The 26,737-nt window shown below is 40.8% G+C and overlaps 1 protein-coding gene across 9 annotated transcripts in view; it reads left to right on the top strand.

Moving 5' to 3' along the window:
• CHST9 (carbohydrate sulfotransferase 9) overlaps nt 1–26,737 on the top strand; it is a 279,935-nt gene that overhangs the window by 238,927 nt on the left and 14,271 nt on the right. For 5 of the 9 annotated variants that reach the window (XM_063612667.1, XM_055235445.2, XM_055235446.2 and 2 more), the window contains one exon: nt 11,944–11,981. In XM_063612667.1, coding sequence (XP_063468737.1) covers nt 11,944–11,981 — 38 coding nt within the window. Of the gene's footprint in view, nt 1–11,943; nt 11,982–14,001; nt 14,085–15,046; nt 15,087–26,737 lie in introns of those variants that run through there. The other 4 variants (XM_063612768.1, XM_063612811.1, XM_063612901.1 and 1 more) reach the window with 2 other exon arrangements.

A 26,737-nucleotide genomic window follows, 5' to 3' on the forward strand; every position in this document is an offset into this window, starting at 1 on the left:
AGGCTGGAGTGCAGTGGTGCAATCTCAGCTCACTGTAACCTCTGCCTCCTGGATTCAAGCAATTCTCCTGCCTCAGCCTCCCGAGTAGCTGGGACTACAGGCGTGCACCACCACACCCAGCTAATTTTTACTAGAGACAGGGTTTAGTATTTTTAGTAGAGACAGGGTTTTACCATGTTGGCCAGGCTGGTCTTGAACTCCTGACCTTGCGATCCACCCGCCTCAGACTCCCAAAGTGCTGGGAGTACAGGCGTGAATCACCGCACCTGGCCCTATAATTATATATTTTAATTTATTGGAATTTTACTAGCTCAAGGGAAGAGGTTAATTTTTTCTCATGTTTAAATGGCTATAACTCACAGAAATGAACTATGTGGCTCCTGAGTCCCCCTGATCCCCAACTGACTGCCTGACCTCAGTCACTGGAAGATTGCCCTGTTACTTTCTGAATCAGCCCTTGCTTTATCCTTCAGGCCCCCAGCAGCTGAGCTCCTGCCTTCTTTCCTGAGTTGTACATGACCTGGTACCCAAGTCCCTCCAAAGCATGGGTATGTTCCTTACCACCAGTAGTCACCTGCCTCTTCCTTATTTGGACAGATGTCGTGAATGCTGGGCTCCCTCTGACCTTTTGCCAAGGAAACTTGTATCCAGCCTGTTTTGTCATCCCCAGACACACCCCAAGCTTGTGTCTTGGGTTCTTCTCCAGTGCCTGGGCTCTGAATTTCAGCCTGCACTTGTGCTGCCAAGCCTACCCAAGGCTTCCTTGCTACACACACTGCACAAAGCAATTAAAAGGAACTGCATATATTTACCATAAATGTGCCCAAAAAAACTATTTGAGTAAATAGTTTAGTGGAAAAATGGTAGAAATTTGGGTAAATTCAAACTAAAAGGACAAGTATAATGTGGTTAATCATCAGGAAAATTGCAAATCATGATCTTGTAAGTTATCTAGAATTAACTCTCAGTCCTTCACTTCAATTCCCATAATTTGGAGCACACTGTATTCCTGATACAGAACTATGATGGTATAGATGTGTAAAATACAAAAAGAAACCCAGAATTCTGGTATAATTCCTATTATTGAGATGCTTAAACATTTTGGAAAATCAATTGGGAATGAATATGAAAAGGACTGCTATCACAAACAAAGCATTTGATATGGTCCAGAATTCATCAGCAGTCAAACTCAGGCCCTAATATCGTCCATCTAATGATTTTTAACCCATGTACCTTTTCTTTCATGAGCAAACCAGGGCCAGGAGCAGCTGCTCTCAATATGTTGGAGGCTAGTGCAAGGCTTCACCCACTGAGATCAATATATATATTGAACACTCTAGGTGTTCAATACATATATTTATGGAATAATTGATAGTGGTCTCAGTATCACTGAGCTGGGTCCTTAGGATACAATAAAGAAAATGAATGTAGTCCCTGGCCTTAAGGAGCTTACATTATAGAATAGGAAACAAGCAAAAAAGTAACCAGACCTACAAATAAAATAATTGCAAGTTGTGGTAAGTGCTATGAAAGAAACAAATAATAGGCTGAGATCAAGAATCACAAGAAGAGATGGGGTGACCAGGGAAGAACTCCTGAGATCTTAATATTAAAGTGAGACTTGAAAAATATGAAAGAACCAGACCTGCAAAATTGGAGAGAGAAGACAACAGCATGTGCAAAAGACAAGAGGCCAAAAAGGACCAGAAATGAACATAAGATCAGAGTAAATGGAGGGTAGAAAGGAAGGGAAACAGAGAGCAAGGCAAGGTTATAGAGGTGTGGTAGGAAAGAAGCAGATGGTGCAAGGCCTACAAGATGAAGAAAGGAACTTGGAGAGAGCCAGAGTGGCAACTGGGAGACCCCAGAAGGCTAACAGCATAATCCAGGGGAGACATGTTGATGGGCTCAACAAATTGGGGGCTGTGGTTAGACAGCATGTATTGTAGATATATTCTGAAGACACTGAAACACTGTCCTGCCACCCATGGATTTCTTTGAGTCCCTGTTCCCCACCCTGTCATTGGCCCCTTGAGCTATTTCCTGGTCCTGTGCCTTTTCAAAAGCAATGGCTACCTCTCTGTGCTTCTTTGAGAGGTAAGGACAGGGCCCCAGTTTGCTGAATGACCAAATCTGCCTGTTTCAGATCACCATATTGGCCCTCTTCCCCAGATTCTCAGATTCCTTATTAAAATACAATTTGATGGAGAAAAGGGGGGGATGTGATACTCCAGAACTCCACAGTTCTGGAATATGAAATTACTCTACATGTGCAGATATATAATGGGCATATTTGTACCCCAGGAAAGAGGAATAGATTCATAATCTTATCTCCTTTTCCTTGCCCCAATTCAAGAATTCACATGTGGCACCTTCAAAACAGTTCAAGCACCACTACAGAAGGGGTCATGCTAAATGTAGGTGATAGTACAGAAAGAGACAATGTCATGGAGAAGGGGAGAACAGAGCCAACCAGTTCTTTGGGAGAAAGGAGCAGGCTAATTGGGAGCAATGGTCTTGTTCACAGTTGGGTCTCCAGAACTTTGTACCCATCCATATATGACACGTGACAGCTGATCAAACAGTATTTGTTGGAATAAATGAATAAATAAAGTCAGGTACGACTCTTTCTAATCTTTATTGCCTATATTCATTTGTTACCAATTTCTCTCAAACATTTCTTCAACAGTCTGTCTTTGATTTTCTTCATCTTCCTTCTCATTTCTACCTCCCTAGTCTAGGCCCCAACCCATCACTTACTTTATGCACCCCACCAATGCCTCCTAGATATTCTCCAATTTCTCCCCCTACTCTGAGCAATTTATTTACCAGTTTAATCTTCCTTTATAACCCACTTCTGCTGAAAAAACCATAATTGCCCCCCAAATTGTCTATCACTTTAAACATATAGCAATTGACCCAGACCTGCCTGGGCAATGCTGTTTCCCTCTAAACTCTCTCCCCTAGTTAGGGTAGTCATCACCATTATTCTCCCCAGCTTTTATCCATTTTTGAAGACTTAATTCAAATTCCACCTTCTAATTATTCTGATTCCTGTTACAAAGACAGATCCTATCTCTGAACTTATTTTTAAGTTCTTAAACTCACCGTATCTCTAGAATTTGCTCAAACATGCAAAAGAGATATGCAATAAATAGTACAATACAGATACTTAGATATCCATATTCAAGAGATATTCTTGAACTCCGTGATGTGAAAGGCTAATAATAAATCAATTAAAATCATGGTCCCTGGTTGTTCAAGACATATTCCTGCATGAGTTAATGGGGAGTATAGCAGTGATTAATGGCAGCATACCTCTTGGAAACCTACTTGTTCCCCAAGACCAATCATATTGGTTGTTCCCCCTCTGTGTGCCCACAGCTTGCTATCCATAACTCTATGAAAACAATTCTCAGGAGGCACTGCAGTTTAGCTTCACTTATCTCTCTCTGCCCCCTGACCCTGACCTCCTTGAGGGCAAGCACCCTGCGGTATCATCTTTGCATGCCCAGCACTTAGGAGGTATCTGACACAGTGAAGGTATTATATTTTTTGGAATGAATATACTATACTATAAGATATTAAACTTACATTTTTAGTTCTTTAAGTTAGAGAAAATGACTACACAGCTAATAAGTCTGTAGTTTTGAGGGACTAGTAACTTACCCAGAGAAGCCTACATCCAAGAAATTATTTCACACGTTAGAGCCTGTGGTTCAAAATAAACTTTCACAAGGTGGTAAAAGATACACCCAGGTACCAAGTGCTGCTGGATGGACTGGTCCTCCAGGGTTTATACCAATTGTCGGAGCCCTGAATGACTGTTCATTGCAGAAAATAAGATTTCCCTGTGGTAAAAGCTATGGTGCAAAGGCAGTCTCTATGTACAAAATCCCCACCATAAATAATTGTTGATGTCCCAATTGCCCAGGAGTCCTACCTGCCTGAGGACATAGTTGGTGGAGTTGAGATCCACAATGGGGATTGTAAAATAAAGGTTTCCAACACCCTGGAAAGCCGACTGGATCTCAGGCCAGCAGATGATGCCAGAAGTCCAGGGAGCCTTGTTTGGTCCAAATGCCAATAGCTTTTGGGAGGTGAAGTCCACCCCTAGCCCTCCTGCTATGATGTGGAAGCTTCTGATATGTGAAGAAACAAGAATGTCTAAGTGGCTTCCTCTTTTCTGTTCCAGTATTGCTCTGTCTTTTTCAGTGGATGCCCCTCTGTCACTAATATCCTTGCCTAATTGCTAACAATGGGAGAGAGTGTCATGTAATATGATCAGGAACCCACCTCTAGTTTATCTCAAAGTAGCACAGCTCCAGTTGGTTCTGCAGCATTAGGTGATGGGAGCAGATGGTGGCTGCATGCACTTCGCCAAGCTCTTCCTCTGGCTCCCAGCAACCTAGTCTAGAGGTGATGTGTATGGTGTTCTCTGCCCTGAAGTCTCTGCTCTTGATTTAAGACACAAGTGGCACATCATTCCTTCCAGCAGTAGTAAATTCACTGTTACTGTTTGGGCCTAGAAATTTTCCTCATCTATAAATGTGATTTAAAATCTAAGCCATGAATATGCTTTATTTATTAAAACAAAAGATTTATGTTGATTTAATTGTAACTTTTTATGTAAGGCACTACAAATTTATGGTTTGAGAGAGTAAAGTTCCTACTGAGATACCTAGAAAAGAAGTATTTTCCAAATCCCTCTGACCAAAAAAAAAAAAGACTTTGAGCTACAGATAGATTCTTGCAGATCTATGCATGGCTGCAGAAGGTCTATTAGCCTCCTGCCATTTTCCCTTTTTTCTGTGTGTTGGCATGTTTCTGAAATGCAGAATCATAGCTACTCTTAGATTCTCAAAGGGGCCTGTTACCTGAAAGAGGTTTAGAACCACCGCTTTAAACTGTTTAGGCAGCAAAAGAACTTTCCCTAGAATTTTAATCGGGGTGATTAATCAAACAACCTACAATGAGAAGAATTAGTGAGTCTCACTGCAAAATTTGGAGAATTTGAGGCAGTTGTCCTGGAATTATAAATCTTACAGAAATAGGTCCTTCCCTACCCATGTTGATGATGGTGGGTTGGGGCTGTTTCTACAAATTTTATTCCTGAAGCTCATGGATGCACAGAAGTGTCTCAACACCACCTTCATCATCAGATGAGCCAAGAATATCCACAACCTCCCTCTGCAGTTTATTCTGCTTTGTTTTGTGAAGACACAATGAGATTAAAATTTAAGAAATCTGGGATAACTCTCCACTTAATCTGCCAGTCAGACAACTTTGTCAAATGTTTTTATTTTTTCCCCTTTCTAATCCTCTAACCAAAAGCTGGAAGGACAAGACCCAAATATGAGACAGAAAAGACTAGTTTTATCCTGAAAGTCAGCTTTAAAAAAAAATTTCTTTCAAAAATTTTTGCAGAACAGGTGGTTCTTGGTTACATGGATAAGTTCTTCAGTGGTGATTCTGAGATTTTGGTGCACTCATCACCTAAGCAGTGTACACGGTACCCCATATGTAGTCTTTTATCCCTCACCCTCCCTCAACTCTTCCCCCTGAGTCCCTCAAGTCCATTACATCATTCCTGCACCTTTGCATCCTCATAGCTTAGCTCCCACTTATAAATGAGAACATGTGATATTTGGTTTTCCGTTCCTGACTTACTTCACTTAGGATAATGGCCTCTAGCTCCATCCAAGTTGTTGCAAATGCCATTGTTTCATTCCATTTTATGGCTGAGTAGTATTCCACGGTGTATGTATACCACATTTTCTTTATCCACTTATTGGCTGATGGGCATTTAGATTGGTTCTACATTTTTGCAATTGTGAATTGTGTTGCTAAAAACCTGCGTGTTCATATGTCTTTTTTATATAATGAAAGTTTGCTTTTCTATGTCTTAAGAGTAGCTATGTTGTTCCTTAGAATGCTGGCCATCCTTTCCCCCACAGACCATGAAAATTTGGACAAGTTTCTGCATGTATTTGAGCCCTGGTCACATAATCTTTAAAAACATAGGAGGAATAATCTCTACTTTTCAGGGTAGTTCCAAGGACGTAATGTCTGTGAGAGATGTCGCCTAGGCCCAGGACACAGCAGTTACTCAGCAGCACTGTGCTTTCCTCCCTGTCCCTTGAGGAACAGCTGAGAAAAAGCAGAAGAACTTGTTTGAATTCATTTCCTTTTGCTGCTGTAACAAATCACCAAAAACTCTGTGGCTTAAAACAACACAAATTTGTGCATCTTAAAATTCCAAAGGTCAGAGTTCAGATGGGCCTCACCAGACTAAAATCAGGGTATTAGCAAGGCTGTGTTCCTTTGCAGGGCCCTAGGAGTCATCTATGTCCTTCCCTTTTCCAGTTTCCAGAGGTTGCCCACAGTCCTTGGCTCACAGCCCTCTTCAGCAATGGCATCACTCCGACCCCTGCTGCTACTGCCACCTCACCTTCTCTCTGCTCTAAACTCTTCTGCCCCTTTATTATAAGGACTGTTACGATTACACTGGATGTGTCCACATAAGCTTCCCATCCACAGATCCTTAACTGAATCACATCTGCAAAGCCCCTTTGTCATGAAAGGTCCCGTATTCACAGGCTGATTAGGATGTGGACATGCTGGGGGCCATTATTCGATCTGCCGTAATTGTCATGTCAGCTTCTGCAACCTACAGGTATCTTCCTCTTGATTACAGGCACAAGCCTCACTTATTAACTTCCTCTTCGTTTTTTTTCCTTCTCTGATTGTATCTTTTTGTTTGTTTGTTTGTTTTCAAACAGGGTCTCGCTATGTTTCTAGGACTGGTCTTGAACTCAAGGGCTCAAGCAATCCTCCCACCTCATCTCTTGAGTAGCTGGGACTACAGGCACATGCAACCACACCCACCTAATTAAAAAAAAAAAGTAGGGATGAGGTCTTGCTGTATTCTCACTGTATCTTTAATAATGCTATCATCTGCCAGATTCCCTAATAAAAACCTGAGGGTTGTCCTTGCTTCCTGCTCCTGTATTTCCCACATTCAATCAATCTCCAGAACATACCTCAGAAATACCACCTGCTCCTGGCGTCCCTCCCTTCCCATTCTCACTGCCTGGGCTCAAGCCCTCACCCCTCCTGCCTGGACACAGCACATGCTCATTGCTGTCTTCACCACCCACCTCTAATACCCCTTCAACCTATCTCCACACCACCACTCAACTCATCTTTCTCAAGAACTGCTTCGGCCACCTCATCCTCATCTGAAAGACCTTTGCTGGCCTCCTTCTGCCTGCAAAGCGTCCAATATCACCCCAAGTCACAACCTCCAAAGGCTGGGCTCCTTCCCTCTGCCCACATTCCATTCCTGCACCTGCTAAAGTATATGTGTGTATTACATAAGCCACTCACAACTTCTCACAATTCACCCACACACACCCTACTCTTACCTGCCTCTTAGATTTCTTTACTTGTCCTGCCCCAACTACCTGGAGTGCCCCTCTCTTATCCTTTACCTGCAAAATTCATTCTTATTTCATTCAATCCTCACAAATTTGGGAAGGGGCGGATATTGTTAACCCTTTGTTATAGATAGGCAAACAAGCCAGAGCATTAAAGTAACTAGCCCCAGTTCAAACACCTAGTAATTGTCAGAGCTGCTATTAGATACCATGCTGTCCTTTAGTCCATTTTCTAGAGTTCAGTAGGCTGCTACATTATTAGGGTGTGAATATTTTATTGTTTGGCTCTTATTTGTCTCTTCAATTTCTGCAGATTTCCCTTAGTCCCAAAGGAAACAAAACTAAGGTTTTGTAGTGCTGCTGCCACCCGTGACACCCTGAGGAGTCGGTGTTTCAGTTGCCAACCAGAGTTGAGTGGTCTTTTAAAAATGCAAATCTGTGTATGATATTCTTTTTTTTTTTTTTTTTTTAACTTTAAGTTCTGGGATACATGTGCAGAACACACAGATTTGTTACATAGGTATAATGTGCCATGGTGGTTTGCTGCACCCATCAACCCATCATCTACATTAGATATTTCTCCTAATGCTATCACTCCCCTGGTCCCCAACTCCCTGACAGGCCTCAGTGTGTGATGTTCCCCTCCCTGTGCCCATGTGTTCTCATTGTTTAGCTCCCATTTATGAGTGAGAACATGTGGTGTTTGGTTTTCTGTTCCTGTGTTAGTTTGCTGAGAATGATGGTTTCCAGCTTCATCTATGTCCCTGCAAAAGACATGAACTCATCCTTTTTTATAACTGCATAGTATTCTGTGGTGTATATGTGCCACATTTTCTTTATCCAGTCTATCATTGATGGGCATTTAGGTTGGTTCCAAGTCTTTGCTATTGTGAAAAGTGCTGCAATAAACGTACATTCGCATGTGTCTTTATAGTAGAATGATTTATAATCCTTTGGGTATATATCCAGTAACGGGATTGCTGGCTTAAATGGTATTTCTGGTACTAGGTCCTTGAGGAGTTGTCACATTGTCTTCCACAATGGTTGAACTAATTTACACTCCCACCAGCAGTGTAAAAGGATTCCTATTTCTCCACACTGTCTCCAGTGCCTGTTGTTCCTGACTTTTTAATGATCGCTATTCTAACTAGTGTGAGATGGTATCTCATTGTGGTTTTGATTTGCATTTCTCTAATGACCAGTGATGATGAGCTTTTTTCATATATTTGTCGGCTGCATAAATGTCTTCAAGAAGTGTCTGTTCAAATCCTTCACCCACTTTTTGATGGGGTTTGTTTTTTTCTTATAAATTTACTTAAGTTCTTTGTAGATTCTAGATATTAGCCCTTTGTCAAATGGATAGATTGCAAACATTTTCTCCTATTCTGTAGGTTGTCTGTTCACTCTGATGATAGTTTCTTTTGCTGTGCAGAAGCTCTTTAGTTTAATTAGATCCCATTTGTCAATCTTGGTTTTTTTTTGCCATTGCTTTTGGTGTTTCAGTCATGAATTCACAAGCATCCCTATACACCAATAATAGACAAACAGAGAGCCAAATCATGAGTGAACTCCTATTCACAACAGCTACAAAGAGAATAAAATACCTAGACATACAACTTACAAGGGATGTGAACGACCTCTTCAAGGAGAACTACAAACCACTGCTCAAGGAAATACAAGAGGACACAAACAAATGGAAAAACATTCCATGCCCATGGATAGGAAGAATCAATATTGTGAAAATGGCCATATTGCCCAAAGTAATTTATAGATTTGGTGCTATCCCCATCAAGCTACCATTGACTTTCTTCACAGAGTTAGGAAAAAACTACGTTAAATTTTATGTGGAACCAAAAAAGAGCCTGTATAGCCAAGACAACCCTAAGCAAAAAGAACAAAGCTGGAGGCATCACACCACCTGCCTTCAAACTGTACTACAAGGCTACAGTAACCAAAACAGGATGGTACTGGTACCAAAACAGATATATAGACCAACGGAACAGAACAGAGGCCTCAGAAATAACACCACACATCTACAACCATCTGATCTTTGACAAACCTGACAAAAGCAAGCAATGGGGAAAGGATTTCCTATTTCCATTTAATAAATGGTGTTGGGAGAACTGGCTAGCCATATGCAGAAAACAGAAACTGGACCCCTTCCTTACACCTTATACAAAAATTAACTCAAGATGGGTTAAAGACTTAAACGTAAGACTTAAAACCATAAAAACCCTAGAAGAAAACCTAGGCAATACCATTCAGGACATAGGCCGTGCATGCTATTCTGATGTCACTACCTGTGCACTGGCCTGAATCCCCTTAATGGCCAGTTTCCCACTGCTCTTGAGAGGATCTTAAATTTCCCAAAAATGGTCTACCTGACTTCTTTGCGGGGTTTCCTGCCTATCTGTGTAGCCTCTCTCACACTGTGCCCTGCTCACCTCTCCACACCTGCCACGCTGTCCTCCTTTCTATCCTTGGATACACTATGCTCCCTCCTATCACATGGCCCTTGTCATGTTCTTCCTTCTGCCTGAATGTTCTCCCCACTCTTCTTAGTCAAGTTAACTCCTTTACCATCTTTCAGGTTTTGACTCAAATGTCACTTCTTTGGGGAGCCCACATTTAAACACCAGTGATCTGTAATTTAAAAGGCCAAGCTTTTCCCACAAGCCATGTTGTCTCTTCTTTAAACACTCTGCATATAAACTGACAAAAGAAATCTAAAACATATCAAGAGTATCTGGTCGAGATTGCCCTTAAAAAAATGAAGAAAATTGATTCTTATTATCTGGCGAGTCTGAGACTGGCCCTAGGCATCAGGCATTTCCTAACAATGACACCATCAAATAGCCCACTCTGAACATCACCACTCAATTTCCCCTATGCTCCTTACACTTCTACTGTATCTCATATGACATCTAGCTTGGTACTGAATACTTAACAAAATTTTTAAGTATACTTATTATTGGTTGACTAATTGACCAGTAAGTTTCACTTGGGACATCTTGTTTTGAAAACAGTTTGGCAGTTTCTCAAACAATTAAGCCTACAACTATTATATAACCCAGCAATGTCACTTCTGGACATTTATTCCAGAGAAATGAAAACTTATGTTCACATAATAACCTGTACACAAATGTTTATAGCAGCTTTATTCATGATAGTCAAAACTTAAAAACTACCAAGATATCCTTCAACGAGTAAATGGCTAAACAAACTTTGGCACATCCATACCATAGAATACATCAAAAATGAAAAGAAACCAACCACAGTGACACACACAGCAACCTGGAAGAATCTCCAGAGAAGTATGCTGAATGAAAAAAGCCAATCCTTAAAGGCTCTATGCTTTATGATTCATTTGTGTAACATTCTTGAAATGACAAAATGACAGAAATGGAAAACAGACTAGTGGTTGCCAGGGTTTAAGGAAAGCATGGAGGTGGAAGGGAAGTGATGTGGTGTAGTGGATGAAAGGGGAGATACTTGTGGTAAGGAAAATACTCTTTGTATCAATATTAACACCTTGGTTGTAATATTGTACTATAGCTTTTCAAGATGTTACCATTAGGGGAACTGGGTAAAAAGTACAAGAAACCTCTCTGCATTATTTCTTACAACTCCATGTGACTCAACAGTTACTTCAATTAAAATTAAAGTTTGTTTTTTAAAAGGAACACATTTAATAAAATGTTTGTAACACACTGAGGTGTTCACAAATACATAATAACTGTGATGCCACTAAATGTCTTCTTTCTTTTCTTTTCTCATTATTTATTTTTTATTTATTACTACTAAGGATTTTATTTTCCTCTATTTAAGACATACATAACATTGATCACTTTCAGGCTATTTTCACAATGACTGAGAAATATATTATATTAGAATCCTTATTTTTTATGTCCCTTGGTTGCCTGTCATACATTACTCTGCGTGTTTTTCATCCCGATCAAGATACAATTTATAGAACTGTTGGTTTGTACTTCAATCTCTGGCAATACCGTAACAACAAAGTATAATATTGCCTTTATCACTCCCCACGTAAGAAAGGTTTTTAAAGTAGCTCTTCTGCCATCTGCCACCTCAAATCTCCTTGTCCAGTTCTCAGGGTTCCCTGAGCTCAGTATTAGTGCTATACTTCAATAGGTTGTCATTGTTTAGAAAACTTTGTTTTGACTGGCTGTTGTTCAAATTTTTCTTCGGTCCTTTTCATCTCTTCATCATTTATCTGTGAAAGTTTAATACATTCTGCTGGTATCACCCTTATTGGATTTCCACTCCATTTTCTGTTATCTTTGCCTAACACAGTTTATTTAGGTTTTGACTTTTATTCCCCAGTTATTGAAGTGGTTGTAAACGTCCACATTGTGATAGAAATCCTTGCTCAGAGAGTCCATGACTACTTTGGAAGTGTTTACTGTAAACAGAGCAGGATCAGTACCACATTTTATTCATTTTCATGCTTTAATGTAAAAATTCTTTTTGCTTTCTCTTTCAGTGAGTACAGAAAAAATCCAGGAACATATCACCAACCAGGTATTCTCTCATTTCTCATAAACTCTAATATAGAATTTTGTTTCAATGTTAATAACTAAACATGTGTAAATGTAAAAAGGGCAGGGGATAATGTTCGCTATTGGTTATGAGCAATATATATATTATTGGTTCTGGGGAAGAAAACATATTTGGTCATATGTAGATGACCATGCACTTTCTTTGTCTCCTCCCAAGCCAAGTCCTTCCCTACCACATCCTATCCAAATGGGAAACAGTAGACTAATGAGACTCTGCCAGTTCTAACTTGCAAGTATCTCTGTGACCTTATTGTGACCTCTGCATTGATACTATCATGGCAGCAAATAGATACTTCCATCTACTTTTCCCTTAACTAAGGTGACTCTCCGTGATTTTCTCAGGTTTCCGTTCAATCAGCTAAAAGTCACTGCCTCCCAAACAGCTAAGAACTGGCTCCCTGTATAACACAAGTTGATCTTCCATTCTGGTCTTTTGTTTCTACTCACAGTTGGCCAGCATCTTCTGTCTGCATCACGGTTTTCTTATCCCATCTTCTTACTGATCTATTTTTGTATTTCTGGGTAGATGGTGCCCTTCTATAGAACTGTTTTAGGAGCTTGAGACCTGCAGCCACACAAACAAACCAAGAGAGGCCTTCCCCAAAAGCATATCTTGCCCCACCCACCTAATTTTTCCCCAGGCCAGCTTAGCTACAGTTTCTCCAAACCCTGCCTCTGCCACTAGACTCAGAGAATGAAGACATTGACCTGTGGAAAAATATGCTTGGGTTTCACCCATAGGTACACATTTCCATGTCTTCTTTCTTTTTTCCTTTCAATGGCATAAATTCCAACTTACCCTTACCAAAGAGAAGGGTGGTAAATCTACATTTATACCAGTCAAAGGTGCATTTTTCAACCTTCTAAGTGCACTCCAAAAGAAATTCCAATTCTAGTTCCTATTGTCAGTCCATCCCAATAAAGTTCTAGTTTTACCCAATCTGTGCCAGATGCCCTGTAACTCATCAAGCTTTCAAAATAGTCAACTCATTTGGCTAATATACTATTTTTCAAATTCAGTAGCCAAAATTTAATCAGGTGCCATTTTGTTTTTAAATACTATTGTACATGTTGGCTTGTAGTAGCAACTCTCTTAATACTTGAAAATGCCATCATTGTGAAATAGCAAAATCAATTGACCATTTCAAATAGCTCATTTGCCTTTTAAACTTAGTTTCTTTCTTTTTTTTTTTTAGACAGAGTCTCGCTGTCACCAGGCTGGAATGCAGTGATGCAATCTTGGCTCACTGCAACCTCCGCCTCCCAGGTTCAAGCAATTCTCCTGCCTCAGCCTCCCAAGTAGCTGAGGCTATGGGCGTGTGCCACCATGCCCAACTAACTTTTGTATTTTTAGTAGAGACCAGGTTTCACCATGTTGGCCAGGATGGTCTTGATCTCCTGACCTCGTGATCCACCTGCCTCAGCCTCCCAAAGTGCTGGGATTACAGCCATGAGCCACCACACCGGCCCTTAGTTTCTTTATTACTTCATTTAAAATTATTTGTATGTACTCAAGTGGTTTGGTGAGGCTTAGCAATGGTTAGCCAGTAAAGTTTACTGCTGCTATTTTTATTTATTTAAGTCATATAGGAATACTTTTCCTTATAAAGAGACCTGTTTTCCTTATAAATATAACAACCTACCTGCTTCCCTTATTAACTTAACAACCTAAAGCAATCGGTCAAAAAATATACTAAGGTCACTTCTGATGGGTAGATTTTCATTTCCTGTTTTTGCTTCTTTTTACATTTAGCAAAACTAACAAAATATGTAGACACCAAAATAGAATGCCAAATATTTACTCATAATCTTAAATATTGATCTGATGCCATATAAAATTATAATGGTTTTCAGTCTCAATAAGAGTGAAATTCTTTAGGTTTTAACTGAAGAGGGAAAGGTCTTAATATTTTAATTATATAGTCATTCTCAGAACAGATCGTCATCTCGTTCAATCATTGCTTATACTTCTAATCCCACAGTGAAATTTCTATTCATTCTTCTCCCAAGTAAAGAAGTGCTCCCCACTCTCAAGAATGATACACTGGCAATACAATTCAAAAAGGTATCTTATACCTCTAATTTATATAAACTCTGGCAAAAAGTCAAGAAATAAAGTCACCTTCTTTTTCAAATCACTATGCCACCAAAACAATTTGGCTCTTGAAAAACATTTTTGAAAACCCACCTTAGATAATCAGTACAGTATTTTTTATCAGAAAAAAAGGCAAAATGGAGCACCGCTGAGTGTTAATCTTGCCCCTAAATCCTTCCCACTAGGCACTATAGATTGTGTAATTAAATTGAAATTGAAAATCGAGTCTTTTTTCCGCCCCCACATCAGGCAGGCTATGAGTTGTGCACCAACGTGAGAAATCAGGAGTGGAGGGGAAGCTCTAGTCTGCTGGCCAATATCCAGCCTGTGCTTTTAGCCCACGGCTATTTTACCACACCTGAGCTCTGAGAACAAACAACTATTTTGAGTCCTCTGGAGGGAACGCTAGATTCTTTCCTGTGCAATTCACTGGGGAAATTAGTATGCTTTTTAAAAGTAACTTGTTAACGCAGCTTGTTTACGAGAACAGGACAAAAACGAGCAGTGAACTGCTTGGCAGCCTCTGTTCTAGAATGGGATGAATGCATGACCCATTTTTTTTTCAGCTGTCTCTTTGGCAGTTCAATGCTGCAATCATTTCCTATCTGAAAAATGTTACTTGTAGGGATGAAATCTTCTATAGGTTTTCTAAATAATTTTTATGACACTAGATGAAAGATAATACTTTAAAATATTACCAAAAATGCTTTCAAAATCAAATTAAAATATGGTCAGCATGAGAATGGGAAAACTAAATGTAAAAATCCTAATTTAATTTTTGGAAACTGCCTTATTATATAAAAGACAATTGAAACCTTTTATGTTTATGCTTTTTTATATAGCAGATAATTGAAACCCTTAGTGAATTAATACCTTGTATTTGTACAGCTAGAAAACAAAGAGGAACACCGAATATGGGGCTCTGTTTCTGGTGCAGAGGATGTCTATGCTGTGGAGAACATTCATAGACAGGTGCTGTCTATGAGAAACGCTTGCCCTCACTGATGACCCAGTGCAGAGAGAGGCAACACCAGCGCAGGCCATTACAGCTCTGTATTCGGTCCCTAGGGCTGCCATAACAAAGTACCATGAACAGGTGCCTTAAAACAACAGAAATGTATTGTCTCACATACAAAATACGGGGTCAGCAGGGCCATGCTCTCTCTGAAACCTGTAGGGAAGGATCCCTCCTTGCTCTTTTTAGCTTCTAGTGCTTGCCAGCAGTCCTTGACATTCCTTGGCTTACAGCCGCATCACTCCACTCTCTGCCCCTGTGGACACATGGCTGCCCTCCCTTTGTGTCCCTCCCCTTCTTATAAGGATCCCAGCCATCTTGGCTTAGGGCTTTCCCTCAATGACCTTCTCTTAATCGCAGTTGCAAAGACCCTATTATCAAATAAGTTTGTATTCTTAGGTACTAGGAGTTAGGACTTCAACATATCTGTTTGGGGGACATAATTTGACCCATAACAAGCTGGAAACCTCAGAGTCATCCTCAACTCCATCTCTCCCTCTGAGCACTGGGCACTTCTGATGGGATCTCCTGTTGACCTCTCCCAACCAGCTTTTCACCTCCACCCATAACCCCTGCTTCATCCAGGCCCTTGTCTCATTTGCTCGGTGATTTCCTGAGGCTCTCCTGTTAGCCTCACCACCTTTCTGTTCATCCTCCATTCTGCTGCAGTTTGCTTTTTAAAATATCATCTTGCTGAGAAATAAAAACTAAGTAGAAAAACCTCCCCCATTGTTAACAGTGATTTTAACCCTAACTGGGCATTATAGTCACCCCTGAAACTTGTTAGCACAGATCCTGAGACCCCATCTCCAATCCCAACCCCAAGACATTCTGGGTCAGTAGCTCTAGACTTGGGTTAAGACACAGCACAACCCTCAGACCAGACCAAGAAAGGTCACGGGCTTTAGGAGTCTCCAAGCATCACAAACACAGCCATGCAAAGACAGATTTTTTTTCTCTGCCTCATGTTTTAAAGTTTCAGGACCAATTGAGAGCACACAAAATATAGAAAGGAACATAGCAGCTGAACTGGGTCATCTGGGCAAATGGGATAGGCCAATAAAAGGGTGAAATTCCCTTATTGAGAGAGTTCGGGCTGTGTGGGCCCTGTGAAATCAAAGAAAGAAGGGATGCTTTAGTTTCTGGATAGCCACCAAGTAGCCCCTGAAGTGGGAGGATATATAGGTAGACTGTGTTCCCCACATAACTGTACTTCTACCCTCCCCTCTGCTTGGGGAGGGGGTGTGGAGTGGGTGAGTATAGTTTCAACTGGTGCTTAGAACCTCCTGGTAATCTGGAATCAGAAAAAGTAAAACATGAGGTAGGAGAACCTGTTCTCCTCAGTAACCAGAAGACCTGGACTGAGTCATTTCCATCCTTGATGGGGGCAGATGCAGGCCCTGCCCATGAGTCCCCAGGCTAAGTCCAGGGTCCATCCTCTTCCCCCTCTGAAGTTCCAAGCAATGAATCAGGCCTCTAGTGCAGGATGGCCTTGAGGGACAGCAGGGCTCCTTAAGCCTCCTAGTCCCAGAGCTGTCCCTTGGATGGGAACAAGGACCAGGTCTTGCGTGTAGCTTCCTTTAACACTTTGAAATAGTTCGACATATAGTATGTGGACCTCCATCCATGTTCTTGCTCTAGGCCCCACAAATGTTGGGAATGATCCTGCTCGGACATTTGCAATTTCAAAAACTCAATATGTGATTCTGATGGCAAGCCATACAATACATTTCTAACCTTGGAGTATGAAATACAAAGCCTTGGGATCTTGTACTCCTTTGGAGAGGATTCTCCCCACCTTCCTAGAGTTATTTCCCATTCTACTCCTTTATATAAAACTATGGGTCCTTATAAAACTATTTCATCAACATACTAATCCCCTTCTCTTCATGTACAAAATTTACTCATATAAGACCTAACTCAAATACTCAAATACTACCTTCTCCATGAAGCTTTCCTTTATCACATAGCCAAGAATAATCTCACTCTCTTCCATGACCCCATTTTGTTTTCTTTGCCCTTTTGCTATAGATATTTTCTACCCTATATTCTAATCATTTATATCCCAACATGATTTTTGAGACCACCTAGTATTGCCCTAAAGGGAAGAGATTGTGTTTGGTTCATTTCTGTGTCCAACATTGGGCCTTGCATATCATAAGAACTCGATCAACTGCTGGAAGAATGTAAATTCTTCAGATCACTAAATTCTTATTCTAGTAGCTAGAGGGGCTGCTAAATTTAGACAGTCTACTCCCTATACACCGGAATGTTCAAACCTGCTTTGTCATTGATTCTTATAAGGCAGGAACAAGGTATCATTTCTTCCCCTCCCAGGTAAGGATTCTAAACCAAAAATAGAAGGAACAAGCCAAGACTGCACATGGTCATTATGAATAATGGTCACACAGTCAGGAAATGAAAGAATTGAAGGGCAATGAGATCCAGATCTTCTTTTTACCTGTATGTCCATATCCATATTGCCTGCAGAACATTAAATGGTGTGCCCGGTTCAAGACTTGGGTACCTGATTCTTTCCCCTAATGTAAGCATGGCAATGCCACTCACTGATGACTTTTCAGTGTAGTGTGAACTTTACAACTTCTAAATTTAAAGTGGGATTGCATTACCTTGCACTATTCTTATCAAAATGGCCATGCACTCAAGGAGACAATTTTGACTTAAAGATAGTTTCTCTTTGCAAGTTTGGCACTAATGGAGCTAGTAGGGATCCCACATGTCCCTAATTCCCTTTTAAGATTACCTTCAGAATTGAGAGAGTTGCACTTTTAGAAAAGCTATCCAATTTATGAGTCTTTTTCAAAATCCTGAAAGGACTGAAAGCATCGAAAAGTGGTGACACTAATGGTGGTTAACAAAGAAGAATTTATAAAAGATGTCTTTTTTAAAGGTCAGATGGCTTCTACCTAGAAAATACTTCAGTGTAAATGTCAAAGTGCTGGGCTTTGCCTCTTTAATTGGAAGCCAAGAAAGTTAAAATGTGAAGGGTACCTGTGGAAAGGTATCTAGATTGACAAGACAAAGCAAAGCTGAGAATATGGCCCTCAGATGCTTTAAAACCATGACCACCAAGAAGAAAATAGTGGTTGGAATAAACACTGTGAGAACTATTCACAATCAAATATACAGACAGCTCTCACTCAAGCACTCAATGCTTCTGAATAATTGCCATCAATAATTGTGCTAATCACTCAGTGCTCCATATCTCATGTTTTGTTACAACAACCCTGTGAGGACCAGGATTTTAATCTCCACTTTATACAGGTGGAAACTCAGGCTTGAAATCAGGTTTGGTAATTTTTCAGGTCCTGCCACATTTAGCACGACATTAGCAATAATAATGGTTGGTATTATTATTAAATGCTCGACGAGCTTTTTGTGTGTAGGCATTATGCTAAATTTTACATTAAATTATCTCTCTTAAGCCTCACAACAGTGACCCTGCGAGGTAGGAACAAATCAAAAGACTCATCTTAGTGAGGCGAATTAGTTTGTCTAAAATCATGCATGCATAAGTGGTCACGCCAGGATTAAATAAGGCAATCCAGCTCTATCTACAGTGTGAGCAACAGCCACTATTCTGGGATGCTCTAAATATCTTTCTTCTAATGGCACTCAGCTGGTGAGTGGCAGGCCTCAAATGTGAATCCAGGTGTATCTCATTCTGAATTCCTTTCTCTCCACCATTATACTACACTCCCACCTTTTCTGGAAGTTGTTCTATTAATTAAGTGATCTCACTTATTACCACCCTAATTAACCCCCCAATTCTGACACCAATACTGACGCAGTCTGTTCTGAGACTCTGGAATACAGATTTTTATGATGTGGTATGTCTTTTTTCAAAGTGTTTTAACAATGAAGATGAGCATACACATACTCCGGGGTTCCTGTTGAGCAGTAAATTACTTTTTTAATTAAATAAGTGAAAAATAAAGTGAATCTGGTATAAGAGAAAACTATTTGTCACCTGAAAAGAGATTAAAAACTCAGAGGGGAAAGAAGTATACATTGGCATAATGCGTTGCCCACTGCCAGTTTTCCTTGGCAGAGCCCAGGCAGAAATATCATGGAAATCAAAAGAGAATTTGAAGTAAAAACCTTTATTTTCACTCACTATAAAATGTTTTCTTTGTATTTCTTAGAAAAGTATGTTCCTTCTAACAACTCTCTTACAAGTTCTTTATTGTGAGTAATAACAGTGTCATTGTATATGTACCCATGTGAGAAAATATGGAATACTGAAACTCTGTACTGAAAATGTACCATTTCTGAAAAATAGAAATAGTTAATTTACCACTCAATGTAAATTAGCATTAACCACACCACCTAAGATGCTAACACCCAATAGGCTGCTGAAATATATTCCATGAATAATTTTCTAGTCAATCTTTTTCTTGTCTTTTTCCTCCTTTCTGTTGAGTTTTTCAAATCATATCCTTCTCTACTTGCTAGCATCTGTACAGAAGATGAACTGAGTAACTGAAATGTTTCAGCTTAGCATATTTTATTAGCAAAACGGTTAGCATCATCATTTGAGATTTTTCTCTCAACACATAGCAACGAAAGGCAGTAGCCAAGTTCCAATAGCCAAAAGCACAATTAGTAGAGCCATTCAGTATTCAGTAACTCATCACCTCCGTGTAGAAAGACATTCACTCACTTCATAGGTTAAAGCTATTGTCAAAATGAGCCATAGAGCCCACTTGTCATCATGTTTGAATATGTATTCTAAAATGCAGTATTTTTTGGAATATATTTGAATATGCATTCTAAAATACAATGTTTTTTTTTTTTTTGTCTACCTTTAAACCATTTTATCCATGCTATTCTTTCTTCTTGTAATAAAGAACTTGAATTAAGGACTCAAATGAAAACTTGATATTTTCTGGCAATACGCAAAAGAAGTATGCGAGTAGTCATCATCTCAGATAAAAGTTGCTTGGTGACATAAAAGAGTTATGTTTTAAGAAACAGTGATCGTGAATACTAGGCTAATTCTGTGGAATCCGTGTTGTATATGTGGTCTACATCCCCTAAGGCAGATCCCTCAGATATCTATCTACAGACTTCTCTTAAATTTGATGTATCCTTTTGCGTATGTCTGCATTTTGCAGAGGTAATGTTCGCTGGTGCTCACCAGAACCTCAGGAGTGAATAAAGGCACCCTGGAGAGTTTTCTACCTCCCACTAGAGACAGAAAGTCACTAGGCATTCCTTTTATTGTGCATAAATTGAAATCAATTTTATTTAAGCCTTATTTGACAAAGTAGCACTTGTTTTTCCCTGAAAACAAATTTCCGGGAAGGAGAAGAAATGCAGACAAATAGTGAAAATTCAGAGTACCAGTAAGGATCCTGTGAAAACTACCTTGTCTTTATTATCCTTAATGTGGAAAAAATTCTTATACACAGAAGTGTTATATTATATTCTGTGGTCGATCATCAAACAAGGATGGAATAAACAAGATTCTTTCCTGTTTCATCACTGGTATATGCCTTGCTCAAAATGTATTAAAAGGAATATTTTCATCATTACTGGATAATGCAATTAGACCAGTGTTCTGTGGATGTGGAATAATGTAATTTACTATGTTGAATGATTAGCCAATCAGAATTCTCTCATTTTCTAAAGCAGTGGATTGATTAAAATGTGACCATAAACAAAATAGATTTTATTAGGCATAATCTACTTTGTAAACAAATGAAATTAATTCTTTGCCTGACCTAAAGCTTTGAAAATGAAAAACCAAAATTGAACACATGCTTCCAATTTTGGTTCTGTTACTAAGATGACACTTAATATAAAAGTTACAATTTAACTTCCCCTCAAGTATTCCATACTTGAGACTAAATGACTCTTAGAAATATGTTCATCAACAGATGGGAGCCACTTATGGCCTCATAAACTCTAAAGCAAGTGAAATTATCTCAGCAAAATAGAAGGAGATTACAATAAAGCCTCATCTGGTTATCTCAGTGATGATTAATGCATTGCGCATTGGTTCAATGATGCAATGAATATTGACAGATAATCACCCTTCTTCATACAAGAGAAATACTGAAGAGACAAATGCCAGAGATACATGCTTTTAATCAATCAGTAAGCAATTTCCACATGTGCCCTGTGTACAGAACTGTGCTAAGTGCTATGGAGGATGTGGAAGAAAGTGCCAGCCGAGTTCCTATTCTAAAGGGATTTTCCATCTTGAAAGAGAAGACCAAAAACCTGAAACACTGCACAGAATAGCAGAGGGTGTGTTATTCCTTGCTTGCTTATTAATTATACAGTATGGATCATATGGGAGTTTGAAAAAGCCAACCATCGGTGAAAACTACAGTGTTCAGGGAAGGATCATGGAAGGCTTTAAAAACCGAAGTGATTTAGACTTGATTCAGCAAGAAACACAATGTGGTGAACCTGAAAATGTTCGAGTTCAGAAATGACCTCAGGAAATTGGTATGAAATTTTTCCTGAAACTGTATCGTGTATTTTCCTTTTTGCTCCCTCTCCCCTGGTACCAGCCACCAGTCTCTCTCTAGGCTCTTCGGTTTTCCTCCTGCTTCCACTCTTATGACGCCTGAGTCTGTTTGCCACTTGGCTGGCAGAGTACGCTTTAGAAAATGTAAACTACGGCCGGGCGCGGTGGCTCACGCCTGTAATCCCAGCACTTTGGGATGCCGAGGCAGGCAGATCACGAGGTCAGGAGATCGAGACCATCCTGACTAACATGGTGAAACCCCGTCTCTACTAAAAATACAAAAAATTAGCCGGGCGTGGTGGCGGGTGCCTGTAGTCCCAGCTACTCAGGAGGCTGAGGCAGGAGAATGGCGTGAACCCGGGAGGCGGAGCTTGCGGTGAGCCAAGATTGTGCCACTGCACTCCAGCCTGGACGACAGAGTGAGTCCTTTTCAAAAAAAAAAAAAGAAAGAAAGAAAATGTAAATTACTTCTGTACCTGTCTAAAACTCTCTATGGCTTATACTGCACCCCTGTAAAATCCAAAGCCCTGACCATGATCTGATATTCCTATACAGTGTGGTCCCGACCTCCTCTTTCATCCCATCTTGGGCCGTTCGCACTCACAGGGCAACCACAACAGCCTTGCCCTCTGTCCTTCCACCTGCCCAGGCCCATTCACATGTGAGGGCCTTTGCACCCACTGGCCATGTTCAAAACACTCTGCTTCCAGCCCTTGGGTTCCTTGTTGTCATCAAGATCTCAGCCCTAGTAGCTTCTCCTCAGAGAGATCTTCCTTGGACATCTATTTAATGTAACCTTCCCACTCTCCCTCTGACATCTTCTATTGCATTACTGTTTTAGTGTTTGCATCATACTTGGCACCACCTAAATTTTTTGTCTGTCCAATTTTTTCCTTGTTTGTTATCTATCTTCACCCACATAAATGTGAGTACCTTGAGAACAGAGACTTGTCAGAGTCGTTTGCCCCCTATCCCCAACACCAGAAAATAGTGCACATAGTAGGTGCTCAGTAAATACTTCTTGGATGAATGTGTTGCTTATTAATTCTTCCAGCTGAGATAATAATCTGGACATGAAAACAAAATGTGTTTAAGCAAAATCTTGATCATGCGAATGAACATTTCAAGGGGAAAATGAATGGAGTTTGGCGTCTAAATACAGGAAAGGAATGAGCAATCTAAGACAAGATTAGCACGAAGTTCTCAGGGTTGCTGCAGAAAGATGATACTCTTGGTAAAACTATAAAGGTTGTGGTTAAAAGCCACATTCAGTGAGTATACACTACATGTCAGGTATTACATATTTTTCAGAACCCCGTTGGGTAGGCGTCATTATCTCTTACAGATAAGAGATTGATTCAGTGACCCCAAGTTTTTCAGCTGGGTATCCTATTCCAGTGATTGAGGTTGACTTGGTTAAAAGTACTAATTTAAGATCAACTTACAGTTGCAAGCATGGATCGGGGTAAAAATGTACTGTCTGGTCTTCAGAGCTACCTCTCCCCCATTTCCCAAGTTACTGGGCTGAACTGGATATGGGATACGCATCTCACAACCTACGTTGGCTCACGGGTTCTTTTGCAAATTGGTCTATGTACCTGTAGATTCCTCCAGGTGTCCTCCTCATTCTGAAACAGTTCAGGGTGGGCAACTGGAAATACCTTGAAGAAGACGCTGAAGAGAAAAGTGCCTGGATAAAGGTAGGGGAACCCGATTAACAGAGCAGAATGACACCTGTTATTTTGGAGACAACCACCTGAAGGGTGATAAAACCCCAGAGAAAATAACTGAAATACAGTACATGAAAATGTTTTGCTTCCATCTTTTTGAACGTCCATCTGATAAGTTACTACCTAGAATATGGAAACTTGACTTTGCTAAAAATGAGTTCTATAAGAGAAGCCCAGAGAAGATAATGCTATTGATGCATCTGGGGAGTTGAAGATACTGCAACTGAACACGCAGGTGGTCTCTTACTGGTGGCAGGAAATAAATGTTCTTCTTCAATGTAGAAATCACCATGGGGATGGCATTATAGAGCTAGCATCTTGGTGATAAAAAGCCATGGGAACCAGGTTTCTTGGTCCCTGGGAGTTTATCAGGGGTTGAAAGATACCTTCAGCTTGCCCCTTTTCACCCCTGATCCAGCTAACACACACAGCTCCACAAGTGCTAGCTCATTCTCCCAGATTTGCAGCTGTGGAAGTGCCAAGATTTAAAATAAATTTTCTTGAAAAAAACCAACATCGATGGAGTGAAGATATTATTTCTCCATAACCACCAAGTCTCGGTATATGTGTTTCTAACAGTAGTGCGGAGGCAGAAGTGAAGATAAAGATCCCATGAAGATAAGGAGATTTGTTGCAAGGCTGGCATAAAAGCTGAGCAGATGATCACAATCTCTGTGTGCTTTATGCTACATGAGGAGAGACCCAAAGTCCAGGCAGTGCTGGCTTATATCATTGTTTTCCAGGAGCAAGAGCCTAGTACTTTGGTCATTCCAAATATTTGGGATTGTTCAGTAGAGCATCAGTTCTTGGTACCCAACATATATTATTTTAAATTGGAGAACTGAAGCAACAAAAGGTGGGGTGATATCCTCATTCATTCTAACTAGAGTTGACTCTGGCACATTTGGCTACCTCAAGGTAACTCAGTACAAAGGATTGTCTTCACTTGGATCTGATAGCAAGGAAACACTCCTATAGTTACAGATGTGATGTCACTGAGAGGCAAGCATGGGTTAGGCAGTGAGAGACAGGCCATTTTGGAGCTGGACAAGACTGGATTTTAATCCCACCTCCAGCAATTAATTGCCCATTGTAAAATGCTGAGTAAGTTTAATAAAGATATGATCTCAACCACCTGTCAGAGCCAGAGTGAGGATTAAATTCAATTATTCTGTGCAGCACCTGGTGCATGAGGAAGCCCTCAGTCCATACTCATTCAAAACTCACTCTTACCACACAGCCTCTCCCTCCAGCCTTGCTTCAGGAGGTCTCCTGTAACTGAAGGAGAGTGGAGCCCTGGCAGGAGTGGAGACAAACAAATGGACTTTTCTTGCCAGCTGAAATAAAGACAACCCTCTTTGCTCAGCAGGAAGCAGGCTCCAGAGACTTGGGGATCTCAAAATATGGTCATGAGTTACAGGTGAGACAAGAGGGTCTTCCCACAGATCTGTGAATTAATCCAGAAGTGCAAGTCTTTTCTTTGGTTTTTACAGATGAATGGTACCCAAGTCCATACACTTTCAACTTGCTACAGTACTGGCTATAGGTGAGTTACTAGTGGCCTAAAATGATGGAAGGCCCTAGGAAAATTTCTTGTGCGGCACTTGAGACTTCCTTACCCCTTCTGTGGACAGTCGTTATCCCTTGTGTGGGGAGTAGATGGAGTTAATAAGCTGTGATATTATTTCTGGGCAAAATGCAATAAGACGTGTTTGTTCCTCCCAGGGTGCAGATTACGGAATTGTAGTGAGGGAAGGGGGTGATGATACAGCATCTAAAGAATGTTTACAGAGTTATACTTGCCTACTTTATGATACGTGTGTCTCTAGAGAAGACTAGGTAGACTCCTGTCCATCAACATCTCAATGTAAAAGAGCACTGCAGTTGGATGTCATCACCAGTCCCCTTCCAGGTCCCTGCAGCTATTGTGGTTAGCATTGCTGTTCCCATGGCTCAAGTGGCTTTGGACTAGTAGGTAATGGGTGGGGAAGAAACAGCTCCCCTCACCTCCCCCACCCCACCCCACCCCGTGTATATTCTGCTTCCTGAGACTTGGGCTATGCCTACAGTAAGTAACAGAAAGGGTTGGCGTGCCCCTAGCTCCCTCCCCTCTGCCAACTGCATATTGCACTTACTGAGGCTGGGCTGCAGGTGGCAGGCGCCAATCTACGATTCTCCCATGGCCAGAGGAACTCATTCTACACCATCTCTTGGGAGTAAAGTTGTACAGATACTGAAGACTTCCATCCTCAGGCCAAAAGGTCAGGATCAGTGCAACTTACACCTGCCCTCACAAAGAAAGAGAACAAAAGGAGAGGCTGTGGCCATGGCTGCCTCCAGTACCCATTTAATTGGCATCTTGAATCAAGTACAACTGTTTTTAGGAGAGGTAACCCATTTTGGAGACCCCAAAAAGCTTCAAAACTTAGAGTTAATGAAATAATATTCTAAAAATAAAGTTGATAAAATGTATCTGAATGCATGCATACATAGACCTTGTAAATATCCATTTGATGCTCGCTTAGTTTCGTTAGGGCTCTATTCACTCTGACCTCATCATATGACAACCCACTTGACTCCTGTCTTCCCTTCTGCCCTTCTGCTTTGCTGCTGGTGTAATTCTATATTCTTTCTTTGCATTCTTTCTCAGAATGAAATCCTGAAAAGAAACCCCACTAGGCATGGATTCAGAATCCCCATGGCATGATCTGTTACCACAGGCAATCTCTCTTCCTAACTCAGGGCCCAGGTAACACGTGGTAGCACCAGAGTGTGAGCTGCCTGCTCTCCAGTGAGGGTTAGACCAGGCTTTGGGGAGCTGCCTTAAGTATAGCTGAGTTGTCAAATATGCAAGTGACATAAGCCAGAGGGGCGTGTGTTTCACTCAAAGGTGCTGACACAGGCCAATCTGATCTGGGACCAGTAAATGCTTAATCCAGTGAGACGAATGGAATGCATTCCTGCCAGTGCCCCTACTACTCTTGCACATGGCAGTGCTGCTCCCAGGAGTCAAGTGGCTTTAGACTAGTAGGCATTGGCGTTTTGGGCAGGGTTGGGGACAGGTATATGCTGCTTCCTGGAAAAGGACTGTCACTTATGTCATAGCCCCCAGCTTCACCTTATCTTGACTCAGATGCCCTCTCAGACTCCTATTCTGCTACTTTTGTGCCTCCTCTTCTCTCTTCATCTCTCTCTCTCTCTCTCCTCCTACCCCTTAATAACTGGCCACTCTGCATATTTTCCAGTCTACAACCCAAAAGGGAGATGGACACATTGATTGAGCTAGTTACTCTCTACCCACTTGGACAGTGTCTCTTGCTCCAGGTCCCCTCATTGGTTGCCCACGGGCCTATGGATACTATTCATTGAATTAGCA

Source organism: Symphalangus syndactylus, chromosome 1 (genome assembly GCF_028878055.3).
Source record: "Symphalangus syndactylus isolate Jambi chromosome 1, NHGRI_mSymSyn1-v2.1_pri, whole genome shotgun sequence".
Classification (NCBI taxonomy): Eukaryota; Metazoa; Chordata; class Mammalia; order Primates; family Hylobatidae; genus Symphalangus; species Symphalangus syndactylus.